Below are 15,894 nucleotides of genomic sequence, written 5' to 3' on the forward strand. Positions count from 1 at the left end.
GGTGGGGTGGGGTGGGTGGGCAGGTTGTTAGCAATGGGAGATTAGCCCAAGCTGCTGCTGCCCAGACAGAAAAGAGGTTGCATTTGTGTGTTTGTTTGAGAGACAAACAGAGATAGAGAGATTACAGGAGACTGCTGAGAAAGGACTGAGGCAGAAAAGTCGAGGACTGGGTTTGTCTGTATGTGTGTGTGTGGGGGGGATGTATCAGCGCCGACAAGCAGATTTAAATGTGTGCTCCCTTCAAGTAGATTGTGTGTCTGAGCCTGTGGTTTTGTGCTCTTGCTGCTCAAGTGTCCAGCTGGCAGAGGGGAGATAGCAGGAGCCTTAAAAAATGGTGACGGAGCAGTAAACAGGCACACAAACAGTCTATCAGTCCTAATGAGGAAAAGTGCTGTGCCTAAATGAACGGCACGTATGCACGCTCGTGTTACCCTCACACCTCTTGACTCATGGTCATACATCACAGCAGACAAACATACAGCACACAAGAGGGACCTGCGCATGTAGACGCATTATGAGACAAACAAGCAAATACACATGAGAATTGGGACACCGTCCAAAAGAGGAGCACGGGCCAACTTAAAAGATGTTAGCATATTTAGGCCAGAGCAGCTGGATCCCACTGAAATGGACCGAGCCCATCAATTCCCCCCCGCCTGCGCCTGGTGTCCTGAATACAATGGCCTTGCTGGATGCTTTGGTGAGAGAGCTTCTCCCAGTCAGTCAAATTGAAATAAATGAACTGCCAGCCCTGACGGCAGGGTAATTGTTCATATGGAAATTGGATTGTCATCGTCACACCAGCCTCTCTTTGCAACTTGTAAAACAATCTCACTCTACGAATAGGACCCAAAAAAAAAAAAAAGAAGGTGGATGGAAGACATGGAGATAAAGTAGTGTTCTCCATACTGCCCTTCCTCTCTAACAATGCCTCCTACTCTGCCCACCCTTCCCTTGATGGCGGTAGTGAAGTAAAAGACAAAGACCCACACTTAATGGCCAGTTTCTTGTTATAGCTCTAGACCCAGGTAATTATGTACTTGTACTCAGTCCATCAGGCTGTTTCAGAATCCTACATATTGTAAAAGAAACAGTAAGGTGTCTTTTAGAGCATTAATCTTTAGTGGACAATAAAGTGCTATCTAACCCCTCGCTGACCTCCCCATCCACCCCTTTCCTCCCTGAGATGAAGCCTCTGGGGACAGGCCAGTAATTTAATCGCAGCTCACTTTTCTCATTGCACGTCAGGGAAGGCAGTTTCACTGTGAAGATACCCTGCACATCAGTGTCAGAGTTGGCATCTGCCGAAGCCAGCTCTCCAGTGAAGAAAGTGCTGAATATGAATTATCACAATATGGGGTGAGATCCTATTATGTTTTCAGCGTAGGGTGTCTGTTATTTATTTATTATATCAGTTTTCTTTTTGTATCTGTTTAATGAGCACGAAGAGCACTCATGTTGGTTTTAAATTTGCCAGGTCAGCAGTTGTGGGACTGTTCGTGTGTATGTGATCTAATTTTAACACACGCACGTTTTCCTCTCCTTGTCTGATCTTTGGTTCCCTCTTGTAGCCACGTTTGCATGTTTCCTCCTGGGGAGAGGATTGTCCGTTGGGCATGCAGACTGTCATGCTGTGTTTCAGCGCCCCTGAGTTTTTATTTAAAAAAACAAAACAAAACAAAAAAAACTCAGCATGGCAGTTTGAGGAGAGGAGTGTCTCTGTGCAGTCGGAACGGGATTACCTCGTCAGCACTTCAGGCTGAGCCGGTGCCTGTATCGTTGTGTGTGCACATGTGGTGCAAAGCTCGTTTGAAGCTGCGTTTGTGTGCACACCTGCGAGTTTTAAATTATCTGTCATTTTCCTCTGCTGAGAGCAGCTTCTCCAGTCTTGACTTGTCCTAGCTTGTGGCGAGTGGCTAAGAGATTGTTGTATACATGCAAACAAAAGGTGTGTGAGTGTGTTCAGCTCTTGGCGAGCCAACAAAGACATTGCCATCCGTTGGTACATGCAAATCTGAGTCCTTTTAAGATTTATTTTCTCTCCAACTGAAAATGGTAACTTAAGGCAGACATTGCACAACTCTTTCCCAAATCAAATCATTCATGCACACATTTTAATCACCTCAAGTAATCAGTTTTCTGCAGATTAAGTTTGCTGCCTCCCATTGAGCTGCAGACACAATTTCAGCTGAAGGTCTAATTGTAGCCCACATTTAGCCCAGAATATCTCCAAGTTAAATTTAGACCACATTTAACCTAAGCAGTTTAGTTCTTGTAATCTAATTTTTAAAATACAAAAATAGCTGGAAATATGTACGTCACGCAGTGCTGTAAACCATGCAGAAATGCAGAAGAGCACAAACCGGAATTTCAGCACCAATTATAAGCCTTGATTGAGCGTCCAATAACTTATACTGTCTGCTTTCAGTCACCTATCTTGTGGTTACAACATTGATGTTATTAAAAATGTTTTGGTCAATCTATTTTCAGTTAAAATTGAAAAAGTTTCTTGGGTGGGAAGTGAAATTTCTTCAAAATCAAAAAAAAGTTATGTTGCCTTCAGTTGAATTTACTAGGTTTATAGTCGTCTTGATGAGCAGCAGTTTTTCCAGTTGAGTGCTGAAAAAAGACAATACCTTGGTGGGTATTTATAAAAAAGAAGACAGCTACTTGGCGTGAATTACAAATTGCAACTCAAACAGAAACGATCTGTTAGTTATAGTGACAAGCTGAGAGTGTAGCTGATTTGCTCAGTAGGATTCAAAATCTTCCTGAAGCCAAAGATCCAAGTTTGACACGTTAATAGGTCACTTTTTTATTATTGCCACTTTTGGCCAAAATAAAGGCTTCTTTTCAATATCAAATTAGGTGTAGACATCTTCAAAAATTTCACCTAAAGACCAAATATAGCACAATTATAGGCTAGGCATCTATAAACCATCTCAATGTCATTTTGATGTATTTTTAGCCCAGTGGCACTTTGTAGAATATTAAGGTGTAATTCCTTTTTTTCCTATTTACTCTTAAGCCCTTTTCTGTACGTATCAGCATGTTATGTCTTGCTTTATGAAGGACAAAAAAATGGTTTTCACTCAACTGTTGGTCAGTTGTGGTTGTGTTTTAGGATTTATGCTTTAAGCAACAATTCAAAATACACCTTTTCTTATTTTGAATCAGTTCAAGCCCCTACGTATTGCATTGTAATGCACAACATATATACTATTTTGTCGAAGCTTATGTTGGAAAGGTTGTAAGCCACTGTACTTGTTTATCACTGCCCTCAACCTGGAGTGTCGGCCAGAACTCCATTTAGGTCAGGATTCAGTTCAGGACAATGTAAAAATGAGCTATTTAGTTATCTCAAAATTGGCTTTTAACTTCATGTTATTGAATTCTCATTTTTATGCTTTTAATTAAACTTTTAAATAAACTTTCATAGTTAAGTTTTTTTTCCCTGTATTTTCACATTGTTCCTGTTTCTTCTCATATTATTCTTTTCTGTGTATTGTTACATATTTTTATTTTTCAACCCTTGGTGGTGTTTCTTCACAGACTAAAGATGGGTGTTTTTTCCTGTCTAGCTGTGTTCCTGTTATTCTTGTTACATCTCAGTAGCTTTGGTTGTGTCTTTGTGCCTGGATGTGCTGGCTTTTTGGCTTAATGTTCTAGTAGTTGTCATGTCTAACATACACCAATGAGCAAGTTAGTGTGCAACAAAAAAACAAAACAAAACAAAACAAAAAAACTAACCCTAAAATGGGACTTCAGTATGTGTCGTCACTTTTTCCTAACTCTCTTTGCATCAAATATTGCCACAGCTGGTGCACCATAGCACACAGAGTATCTGAAAGACTAACAAAATAGGAATTTTGGACACCCTGTTTATAAGGTTTAGTTGGTCCTGCAGGCTTCTGTCCTGCAATAAAACAGAAGTTCTCAAAAATTCATTTTAAATACTGATCAGGATGTTTAAGTTCATTTGTGTCTGAGAGGAAGTGAATGAAAGTCAGCACAAAAGCTGAGTATTATAACCTTTATGAAGATGAGCTTTAGTTGAAAGAAAAGTTGTGTTAAATGGCATTAGCTTGAACTCTGTGTAACCTAGCTAATAAACTTCATTGTGTGTTGGTTACCCATTAGCTTCCACGGCAATACTGTGAGGAAAAATGGAGATCATTCACAAGATTATCAAAATAAATAAAATAAAGTTTTAGAGAGCTGTAAATATTATACAGCATTAATGCAATTATTATCATGCTTTATCTAACATGACAAAGTAAGATTTGTGTTGTATTCTTAGTTTTATTTCCTCCCGTCAAAAGCATTTTTAACAGGTAAATTCCTCCAGACTGCAAGTACTTTCAACTTTAGTGAGTTTGGGGCTGGTTTTCAATCAACTGTAGTTTTACTTTACCAGAAGAAGTCTAATATATCCATATGAAATGAAAAATTTTATAGATTGTAATTACCGAACCTTATTGGGTCTCGCATAGATAAATTTAAAAAATGAAGAACAGAAAAGCTGAATGAAAGAGGAAACAAATTTTTAATCAGGTTCATGGCTTAATGACTATTTATTCACAAACGTTGATTCAATATTTAGTCATATTCGAGGGTGCAGGCTTATGTTCATAACCTAGAAAGGAGGAGGGTTGGATTTAGTTACGATTCAACCAATAATGATTTGAAAAATAAACTCATCATCTTATGATAAGTAGTAGTTATATATTTTATTGTTTGCTAAGATTGATTAGGTGTGATGGCCATCTTGAGTTGATTTGACTCCAGAAATCAGTTGTATATGTGTGTCCAACGATTACTTTCTGAATAATTTAATTAAAATCTGCCCTGTGGTTCATGAGATATTTTGCTAAAAGAAAAACCACATTGATTGAATTTAGCAGACTCCAAGCATTAATCATTTGTAGATTTGCACCAAAGGGTTACTTTCTGTAAGCTTAATTAAAAGTTGGCCAGTGGTTCATGATATATTTGGCCAAAAGAAAAAACTGATTTGACTCCAGTACTTGGAGGCAACGTTTTAAAAACTGGTTTTAGTGCATTAAGTTAGTTCTCAGCATACGTTGGGATTGAATCTCATCCTCTACCACATCAAATTGTAGCTCAGTAGTTGTAAAATTGACAGAGTTATAGACATTTTTGTGTTTGCTAAGGTCAATTAGCTGTGGCAGCCGCCTTGAAAATGGGTTGACTTCAAAAGTTAATCAGTAGTAGATGTACATCCGATAATGACTTTCTAAAAGTTTCATTAAAATCCATCTAGTGGTTCTTCAGCTATTTTGTTTACATGACAGACAAATGAACACAAACACACACAGAGACATGAGCCAGAAAGTTGTTGGGTAATAAATACTTAGTTAAATATAATAAATGTGGCTAAAATTTGAAGATAAACAGGAACAGACACCCACATTATGGTCAGTTGAACACCAGAGTCAGGCTTTTTGCATTCTACAGTTTTATGTTTTTATTACAGGATCACATGTTTTGTACGTGCCAGCTTCATTTGCACATGATGTTTCATTATATTTATTCCAGGCCATTTGGGGCTTCATTAGCTGAAGGCTGATGTGGGCTGTACCGTCTAAATTTAGCAGCTTTTTATTTATTTAGGATAGCCATGTGTTGGATGATGTGCCCCCATGTTTCCTCACAGCAGATTTCAGATATATCGAAGAAAGCGAGGCGGGCTGGTTGGGGGGGGTACACCTGGGTCACCCTTACTCAAAAAGCCTGTTTCTCTTCTGATCTTTGATATCTCTGTAACTCCAGTGTTCAGTTGTAAATCAAACAAAACCAAAAAAAAAAAAAAGAGCATAGAAAGTGATTGCGTGAAAGAGTCATCCTTAGAGGGATCATGCTTTTTTTTTACCACAAGATACTGACATTAATTTTCACTGACCAGATATCCAACATTGAGGAGAAACTTGGATAATTTATTTCCGTATGAGAGCTGATCATGAAATTATATGAATGGGTACTAGGGGCTCCTTAATCCCATGATAGAGTATTTTGAGACTGCAGTGAATATTACAAAATGCCCCCAGTCTAAGAAAGCTGAATTGTCACAGTTTGTTTCATTGAAAATCAATGAAATTTATCATCATTTTTGTCAGCGTTTTTGTTCCATTGACATAACCCACCTTTTGTATGATTAGTCTCATGCAAATGGATTGGAAAAAATATATATTAACCAAATCGTTTAGTGTGTTTTGGCATAATGCTCTTTCCTATAAATGGCCTATAGAAAAGTATGAAGTGGCATTAAAGGAAGCTGTTTATTTTTGGGATATTTTGTTAATTTGGAGAGCTGCCAGGTGCTTTCATAAACAAAATTTAAGGTCTTGTGGTGCCAAACTAACAACACATGTCGAGCTAAAATACCTTAAAGACCAACTGATTGTGGAAGATCAGTGTGCATTAAAATGGCTAAAACCTACTGCCAAGTCTGTCCTAAATCCATACTCACCAAGGCTGTCTCAGTCATTTGTTTAATTATGTGATCATTTTTCCATCTGTCTGTAAATATTTTGCTGTCTGATATATTTTCTTTGTTTTCTTTGGGACCAGGTGGCTCTATTTGCTTATTTCACCACCATTTTATGGCTGCAAGGATGTTTTGCAGCTTGTGGAGTTTTTTTGTTTGTTTTTGTGCTACCTCCTTGAAAACTCGAAACAATAAAGTTATTGTGTAAGGCTTTCAAGCTGAGACAGGCTTATAATTGCTAGTAGAAATGCCTTTGAAATTGAAGTTTTGTCACTTTGAAGCTGAAGTTTTTGTGCACGTATTTCCTTTAATTTATCCACTCTGCAGCGTTCACGTAACCTCAAGAAAAGTCTGTTAAATCTTGACAGAACACCTCCTGCCCCTCCTTCTTAATTAAAGCTGTAAAAACCAGCTGCACACATTTCTATCCTGAATCAGCACAGACAGGGACTTTATTGCACCATTTCAATTTTAATGGAAATATTTAAGGCTGCGAATTGAAAAGGGCATGATACATTTATGCAGTGAAATTGGCTAAGGTGGGAAGGAGGATTGAGGCTGTAAATGGGAAGAAACGTACATAAAATCGATTGGCGGGCACTTAAATGCAAATAAGCGTTTCCGGTGGAATTAACATGGCCCCCCCCTTTCAGGCAAATACCTAATCAATGGCTCTCCCACTTAGTCCGGTGAGCAGCAGCAGGTTAAAGCAATAAAACACCGCTTTTGCATGTTTCATCAGGGGGCTCACGTTTGATAAAATGTGCCTGTTAACTTGACTGACATGGTGAAATGAAAAACAGGGCACTACCAAGAGTGTGGAAGCTCAAAGCCCCCATTCAAATATAGATGCACATTTGTTGTGTGGGCAATAGCTGCTGCAAAACCACCTGCAGTTCCATATTTACCACAGCTTGGGCAAACAGCAGTGAGCGAAGTCTCCTCAGGCACCTGCTGTTTGCCGGTACACGATGCTGTCTGTACTCCACAAAGACATTGCGTGATCATGTTTCCTGAGACAAAACAGTGTACTTCCTGAGCACTTTGTTTTTGAAGGTGTTTTCTTTATTCTGAGGTGGGGCAAAGTCTCAATCAAACTGGCTTGGATCCATCCCTTTTGAATAGGCTTTCACTGTGTTGTGGTTTGAGATCTCACTCTTGGCCCCAATCTTTCCTCACCCCTACACAGAGTGATTTTATTTTCTCCCCAGCAATCCTTTCTGATATTATGTCAATTAAATCTAAAATAACATGGCCTTTATATAACTGGAGCACAGATTTGAGTCATACTCAAACACCTACACTGCACACTGGTAGCTTGGGGCAGATCTTAAATGGTTATACCCCAATAAACCAAGCTCTATAAATATCTTGAAGTCTTTTAAATTAAAAGACCAAGTTCAAACCGTTTAGTTTTGCTCGTGCTGTAGATACGTTTGTTTATAACTATGTAATAATTTTACATTAAAGTCTGTCTGATAAAAGGAACTGAAACAATGACTTAGTTTAGCAGAAACTCTGGAAACAAATCTCCTAATGTTGTCCTGGCATATTTTATGTTTAAATCCCCATGCAACATTATAAATATCCCTAGCAATTGCCTGGAAATGTGTGCATTTAATTGTGTTTATATTCCATAGAGTCTCTACATCTCTATAAAAGCAAGCTATAACTCAGTGTGACCATAAAAAAAATTGTGTTCCACATTTTATAACTGTTTCTAAGTGTGTGTTATCTGGTTCTTAACTTTGCATAAATTATTGGGAGCATATGTATTGATGTGTATGTTTTTTATTAACCGTACACCTACAATTGAAGCCTGCTGTTTTTGACAAGTAATGTGCACTTATATGTTCATTTAACTTCTGTAATAATAAAGTGCCTCCATTTTTTTTTCTGTTCCCAACAGAGATGGCAAGCTGGGTCTCCCTCCTCCTCTTCCTTTTGTGCCAGTCCAAATTGCAAGCCCAGGAGGAGAATCGCAACATTCCTTTTCCGGAGTTCAGCTCTGAGACCCTCATTAACAATGTGGTCCAGGACCCACAGACGGGCCGCATTTACCTGGGAGCAGTCAATACAATCTTTCAGCTTGGGCCTAACCTCAACCTTCAGGCCCGTGCGGACACAGGCCCCAAAGAAGATGCCCGTACTTGCACACCTCCAGCTTCAGCCTGCCAGAACACAAAGCCCATGAAAAACCTCAACAAGCTTCTGCTAATCCACCAATCCAATGGCACCCTTATCGTCTGTGGCAGTCGCTACCGAGGCATTTGCTCCCTCCTCAACCTTTCAAACGTGGAGCAGCAGCTGTATTACAGTGACAGTAATGGAGAGAGGACTTATGTTGCCAGCATTGAGGATAATGTTAATGTGGTTGGAGTAATGTCTACATGCAAAAAAGATGGACACACCTTTGACGTGTTTCTGGTCGGGAAGGGCTATGGAGAACTGGACAGTACAAAACTCATCAGCACACGGATCCTTCAGGACCACAAGGAATGGGTCGTGTTTGAGAACATCATTGAGACTTCGACAGTACAGACAACACCATTTGCTCCAAGGTACAAGCATGTCTTCCGGTATGCCTTCAGAGAGGATGGTTTTGTTTATTTCCTTTTTTCTCGGACACTTGATGGCACGGATATCAAAAACCTAACGTTTGTGTCCCGTCTTTGTTACAACGATACAAATTACTATTCCCACACTGAGCTCCAGTTAAACTGCGGACCAGATAACCAGTACAACAAAGTCCAAGCTGCTTTTGTGGCTTCACCAGGCAAAGAACTGGCTCGGGCCATGACTGAATCAGGGATATACGGGAATGTAGTCTCGTGGAGTAAAGTCCTATTTATGGTGGCCAGTTCAGATGAGGATGAAAATAAATCTGGTCTCTGCATGTACCCCCTAAACTCTATCAACGAGAGGCTGGTAGATATCATCACCGCTTGTTACAGTGACTCTGGGAAGATTTCAGGATTTCCTGCAGTGGATATCCCCTACTCAACAACCAAAACAGAAAATTTTTGCACATCAACAATTGCGGTAAGTGTGACTTCATGAGATTGCAAGGAGAAAAAAAATGATCTGAAAAAAAGACTACTGTATCAACAGCACACTTCAAGAGTCAAATATTTTGAAGCATGTAGTCTGAGTTTTACACTACGAGTTGCTTCAAATTAAAGGATAAAAAAGATCCCGTAATCATCATAATATGCAATCTTTTCTTTTTTGCAGAAGGACATGTTAGAAAACTACAAATGTGGGGCAGAATTTCTCCCCTCTCCTCTGGCGAGCAAGCCAAGATTTGCCTTAAAGGCAGATGCCGTGTGGAGCACATCCAGCCTTCTGACCTCTGTGGCTGTTGCTGTGGAAAATGATCACACCATTGCCTTTCTGGGCAACAACCAGGGAGAGGTCTTCAAGGTGCAATTGTGTGTTTATCTGTTGCCTTTTCTTTCCATTTTTTCCCTTCCTATGAACTCTTGCCTGAGGGAAATGGTGTGAGGTTAATAATAAACCTCATGCCTAACAGTGTTGTGCCTTTATTTGTCTAGGTACACCTGAACACAAAGGCAGATGAGTACGGCAAGGCTCCTGGTGACACATATGGGGGGAAGGTCAACAAGAACCTTTTATTTGACCTCGCTAACAACAACCTCTATATTACCACAGAAAAAAAGGTGTGTTTCTTCTGGCTTTGGTGTAACTCAGTGGTGTCCAATCCTGGTTCTGGAGGGCCACTATCCTGCATGTTTTAGTTGTTTCCCTGCTCTTCAGCAGGTCTTCAAGTTCTGCAGAAGCCTGTTAATCACTCAGTAATTCAAAGTAGGTGTGTCACGTCAGAGAAATACATAAAACATGCAGGACAGTGGCCCTCCCGGACCAGGATTGGACACTACTTGTCTAATATATCGTGCTGATTCAGGTAACAAAGCAAGCAGACGTTTTGGTGGAGTTTTTTTTGCTTTATGACAGTTCTCAAAGTTCACTACAGTGCAGTGTCTTTCCTTTGCAATGCCCATTTAAATAAAACAGATTACATGGTGATTAAAATGGCCATTTAAAGATATTGGCTTTATTAATGAAAAAGCAAAAGTTTATATAGTTTCTTGTGTCCTTGTTACAGTTGAATATGCTTTTTAACTAATGTATGACTTCTGTAAATAAATGCTTTAAAAATTTGTTCTGCTTATGCACAAGATTTCTGACCAGCCCCTATGAACCCTTAATAATCTTGCCTAAAGATCTCAGAAAAAATGTAAAATTGCCACATTGCCTGTAAAATTGGCTGCAATTTAATGAATATTTCCTTGACTTTATTATTTATGGCTTATATTTTTAAAAAATGTATGATTTATTACCTTTTGGGTCAGTTCAATTCAAGATGGCTTCCACAGCAAACTGACCTAAGCAAACGCAAAATTGTATATAAATCAGTCAATTTAACAGTTATTAAGCTAAAATTGGGATTATCAGTCATCCTGAAGTTATTCTTTAAGAGCTAACTTGTTGTGAAAGTTCTGTTTGTTTAACCAAAACTTTCCCAATAAATATCAGAGTTAATGCTGTCTGTCTGTTAGCGAAATATCTCATGAACCACTAGACGGATAAATGCATCATTGTATTTTTTGTGAAGATATTATATTATTTAGATTATTACTCTCGACAGTAATGCATTTTTATTCATAGTACTTCATATTACATAATTGAACATTACAGTTGCATGAACTCTTAGCAGCAATTTAATTTTGTCCAAGGTTGACACACAACTAAGGTTACAAATGTAATACATCTCCATCCCTCCTATTTTTAAAACACCAGCGTTTGCTGGCTGATGAAGCTGAAGTAAGATTTCATTTCACTTTACTCAACCGTTTTGGACGAGTCTAACAGCAAAAACAAATCAGGGGTAAAGGGTGGCTTGTACTGGAACAGAACTGGTTTAAATGACATGATGTTTAACTGCGTTGGAAGTAGAAAGTGTCCATAGCTCTGCCAGGCTCAGTGAAAAACAGAGTTAAATGCCAACTCTCTTACAGACAGGCAAGATGTGAAAGCATTTAAATATATTGGGAATATTTTTAGACTGCCTCTCCTGGAAGGCATTCAAAGTGTTAAATATTTGTATCAAGTTTGGCTTAAAAAAAGATGAATAGGATGTATAACAAATTGAGCGAGAACCTTGGCTACTTTTTCCATATCCAAACACACAAGCTGTTTGTTGGGTTTCAGATGTAATTAGGCAATCATACAAGCAGTTAGTTTGAAGAATACAGACAGCCTAAAGTAACATCTATTAGAAGTGCTCATGAGGTAATTATAGGTACCTATATTGCACCACTCAATACAGCAAGTATTTACTATTTGCACTGAGTAAATTGTTTCAGTAATTGAACATGACCATGTGCTCTTACAAACCTTGTTTTACTCCTTGCTTTGCACACCTCCTACAAACCTGGAGACATTTCTAGCTGTATTTCAAACGCCTCCTGTTTTGTACAGTGTCTCCCCTAAGGTGCACTGTTTGATCATATTCCATTTTGTAATTCTCAAGATCATCAAGGTGCCAGTGCAGACTTGCCTCCAAAAGACAGACTGCCAATCATGCGTGGCACTGAGGGATCCTTACTGTGGCTGGTGCGTCCTGGAGGGCAGGTGAGGATCATACACACACACACACACACACACACACACACACACACACACACACACACATCCACCAACACTCATGCATGCACTTACCAACGTATATGCCCAGCAACAGACTATCACAAGCACCTACAAATGCAATTCCATCTGTAAAACACAGTGGGGTATTTGTTCAGTGTTATATTGCAGACACTTTTAGTACCCCTTGGTGTTTATATTCCATCTTTTGTTGTCCATGAAGGCATAAGGAATTAAAGCTGTTTGTCAGCTTCATGCAGTGAAGCCAGACTGCAATTTACTCTCATCAGCCTATATTTATCAAGGTCTGGAGACTAGAAAGGACTGAATGCATCATGTTTTACAGGGACAGGATTGGGAACGGGGTCGGAAGCAGAAAAATTGCACCTGCTTAGTTAGTTAGTTAGTTAAAAAGTTAGTTGTACTTTATTAAAGAACATTTCATATTAGAATAGTAATAAAATGTTGTTAATTTATTTACCATTACATTTTCTATTCACCCTGTAACCTATAAATTATTTAAAAATAATTGACCAGATTACTATTATGACTTTCTGTTTGTGACCAGAGAGGTGTTTGCCTAAAATTGCCTAAAAGCTGAAATGTAAACTTATTGCAGGCAAGCAAGAACTGCTACATCACAGCAAGTTGCTTGTCAGATTTCAGCAAGAGAAGCATGAAACCTTCAACTGAAAGCAAGAGTTGTGCTTGTCTGGAAGTAACCAGCTAATGTTTTAGCTATTGATAACTTGTAAACCATCAAACAATGTTGACATCAGTCAGTCTGCTAAATACAGTTTTACTTTTCTGAAGGGTCAGCTAGTTGCATTTTTTTTTCTTTTTTAGTGTTGCAAATTATTTCCAATCCAATGTAGCTGAAGTCTGGAGTAAAGAAAGCTCCCTAATGTCTCCGTATGATGTTACTTGCTAATTAGGTTTTTTTATGTCATCACATTTAAACTTTTAGCAATTTGCCTCCCTTTTACTCTCTGGATTCACAAATTGTATCTTAATGCAGTGGAATTCTCATTACAAGTGCTGTCAGACACATATTTCTTTTTCATTTTTGATGTCAGACACTGAAAGCACAAACTCATAACTGTAAATCATCCATTTAGGATACTTGATCACCCTTAGTTACTGTAAAACACACCAGGTTGCACCCTCCTTGTATACTTTGTTATGCACAACAAAACCACAATTTACCTAATTTAAAGCTGTGATTTCAGCTTTCTTTACAGACACAAAAATCACTCGGAGAAAGTTGTAAATTGGATAAACCTCAAACTTTTTTCTCCAAGTCTAAAGGTGCTCCTCTGTTATGGCTTAGCTGCTTGAGAGGGCTGCATTCTTTTTCCTAACTGCAAGATCCACACAGATCGCCAGCGACGATACTGGGGACTCATCATGATGAAGTAGCTACGTTTTGTCCTAAAAGTCACTACATTTTCACATGTCACAGAAGGTCCCTGAGAGTAGCTAAATCTAGTGACAAATCCAACAAATCTGCAACACTGCTTCAAACACGAGTGGTGGGAGGGGAGCTATTTTGGCTCAGGATTTCTCCGAAAAAGGGAGAACGATTAGATGTTCTTAAGCAATAAAGAAAATATTAGTCACTGCAAATTAATTTTGCATACTTCAAATGTAAAAAGGATGAACTGATTATAAAATAAAAATGCTAAAATAGAAAGAAGTCAAGTACTTTAATGGTTTTATGTCTTGTGTTTTATGTTTGAGGTCACTTGTGTCTTGGGTTATTATTCACAGAGGCACATTGAAATTCTGTTTGAGGCTGTGGCTTTATTTCTCTCTGAAAGTGTTTATGGAATATGGAGCAGGGGCTGATGGGAGTTGTTCATTCTTCATCTGAAGGTGTACCAGAAGGTCTGAGTGCCGACGGGCAGAGGAGAAGAACGGCTGGCTGTGGAGCCCCAAGCAGCAGTGTGTCAAGATCGTATCTTTCTATCCCCCAAGCCTTTCCTGCAAAAAGACAGCCAAGGTAGAACACTCCCCCCATTTGCTCTTTGCTCTGTTTTTGTCTGTCTAGCTTTGCACTATGCAATTTCACTCACATGTGTGTTACAGAAATATCTATAGTCTGAGCTATAAGCTGTTTACATTGTGAGTCAGAGACCCTGGGCCCTTGGTCTTCCTGTTGTGTATTGATCCACCCAGAAAACTCCAAACTGTCTTATTATAACCTACCTGGCTGATTGTGTCTACAGTGTGAAGATGGAGAGTCTCTCTTATGTGCTTTGCTTCTTAAATTGTTTTTCTCATTCCCTCGCTTTCTGACTGTTTTTCTGTCCCTCCCTTTCTGACTCACTTGAATTTCCATCAAAAGCGTGTCTCCTCCTTTCCCGCTCTCAATCAATCTCCTGTCTTTCAAAAGGAAATACTTTCTTTTCTGCAACTTCTGTTTCACAGAGGGGTTTGAATTATACACAAAGCAAAGAAATTAACTCACCTTTTTCATTAAAATGCATGATTTATGCATGCTGGGTTTTACCAATAATCAACATGTTTCATCTTGGGTTTTTTTAAAAATCTTTTGCGTGTGTGTGTGTGTAACCAGCTACAGATAAACATCCCATCTCTTCCTCTAATTGGATCTTCTGACCGTCTGCTATGCGAGATGGACTCATTCCACAGCGAAGGCACCATACTGGACTCCAGTCAGGTCTCCTGTGATCTGCCACCGCCCTCAAGTATACGACAGACACCTGAGGACCAAGGTACGACCTTTCTAGTCAACCTTTTTACCCTCTTTCAGGCCAAATGTCTGTAGATCTCTGTTCTAGTAAATGCTGTTTCTGCCTAGTGACAATGACCCAAAAACCATTCTCTTTATAAGATCAATTTCGTTTAACACTGGCATAAAAGGTGGCAGGCAATATTCAGTCAGACTAGGGCTGTATTGTATTGTCGTATTAATTATTAGATAGCCGAAAGAAAAAGAGATTTGTTCCAATAGTTTAACATCTTGGCTAAATACCTTTGTTGGGTTATTAATTCTTATGTTCTTAATGGATACCTGTAGTCCTTGTCAAAAAGTGCTTTTTCTGTGCTGTATTTATTTCCTTCGTTTCATCGCACTCTTCCCTTAGATTTCGTGGCTGTTTCTGTCCGTATTTTTGCCAACGAAACTGTGGAGCTGGCCAAGCGGGAGTTCAACTTCTACAACTGTGCGGCCACAGTGAGGAAATCTGAAAACACACCGTAAGTGCGACTGTTATCTATCAGTTCTGCTCTGTCACTCACCAAAAACACACAGTGACACTGAACACAGCATCAACTGACAACCTTGATGTAAATTTATCACCACGCATGAACAGATGAGGCTCTGTTTGCAAATTGTGATGCATGGTAGTTTTGAATGCACCTCCAGCATTTTCTGTCCTTTTATTACCAAACCTAGGAAATTGCCTCTGTTTCCTTTTCATTAATCAAAAAATGAAAGTCAATTCCCCCCCCCCACACACACACACACACACTTTTTTCTTCATTTCTTTCACGCTGAGGCATGTGTGATGAATGAGCTTTGCTTATGTGAAGTCGGAGAGATCCATTTCATTGTCAGCGACATAGATTTTCGTGCCGGACGCTCCCTGATGAGTTTGCATGTTTTAGATTTTGTTTGCATGTGCTTTTATTTTTGTTTGTGCATGTGCAATAATGTAATTGCGTGTATAATATCCTATGTGCTGTTAGCTGTT

The 15,894-nt window shown here is 39.1% G+C and overlaps 1 protein-coding gene across 3 annotated transcripts in view; it reads left to right on the forward strand.

Moving 5' to 3' along the window:
• Positions 1-15,894, forward strand: part of plxnb2b (plexin b2b) — a 133,135-nt gene that overhangs the window by 80,229 nt on the left and 37,012 nt on the right. For all 3 annotated transcript variants that reach the window (XM_017434762.3, XM_017434766.3, XM_017434763.3), the window contains exons 3-9: positions 8,418-9,550; positions 9,743-9,931; positions 10,063-10,188; positions 12,063-12,163; positions 14,051-14,177; positions 14,754-14,913; positions 15,286-15,397. In XM_017434762.3, coding sequence (XP_017290251.1) covers positions 8,420-9,550; positions 9,743-9,931; positions 10,063-10,188; positions 12,063-12,163; positions 14,051-14,177; positions 14,754-14,913; positions 15,286-15,397 — 1,946 coding nt within the window. In that variant the 5' untranslated portion in view covers positions 8,418-8,419. The remainder of the gene's footprint in view (positions 1-8,417; positions 9,551-9,742; positions 9,932-10,062; positions 10,189-12,062; positions 12,164-14,050; positions 14,178-14,753; positions 14,914-15,285; positions 15,398-15,894) is intronic.

Source organism: Kryptolebias marmoratus, linkage group LG11, assembly GCF_001649575.2.
Source record: "Kryptolebias marmoratus isolate JLee-2015 linkage group LG11, ASM164957v2, whole genome shotgun sequence".
Lineage (NCBI taxonomy): Eukaryota > Metazoa > Chordata > Actinopteri > Cyprinodontiformes > Rivulidae > Kryptolebias > Kryptolebias marmoratus.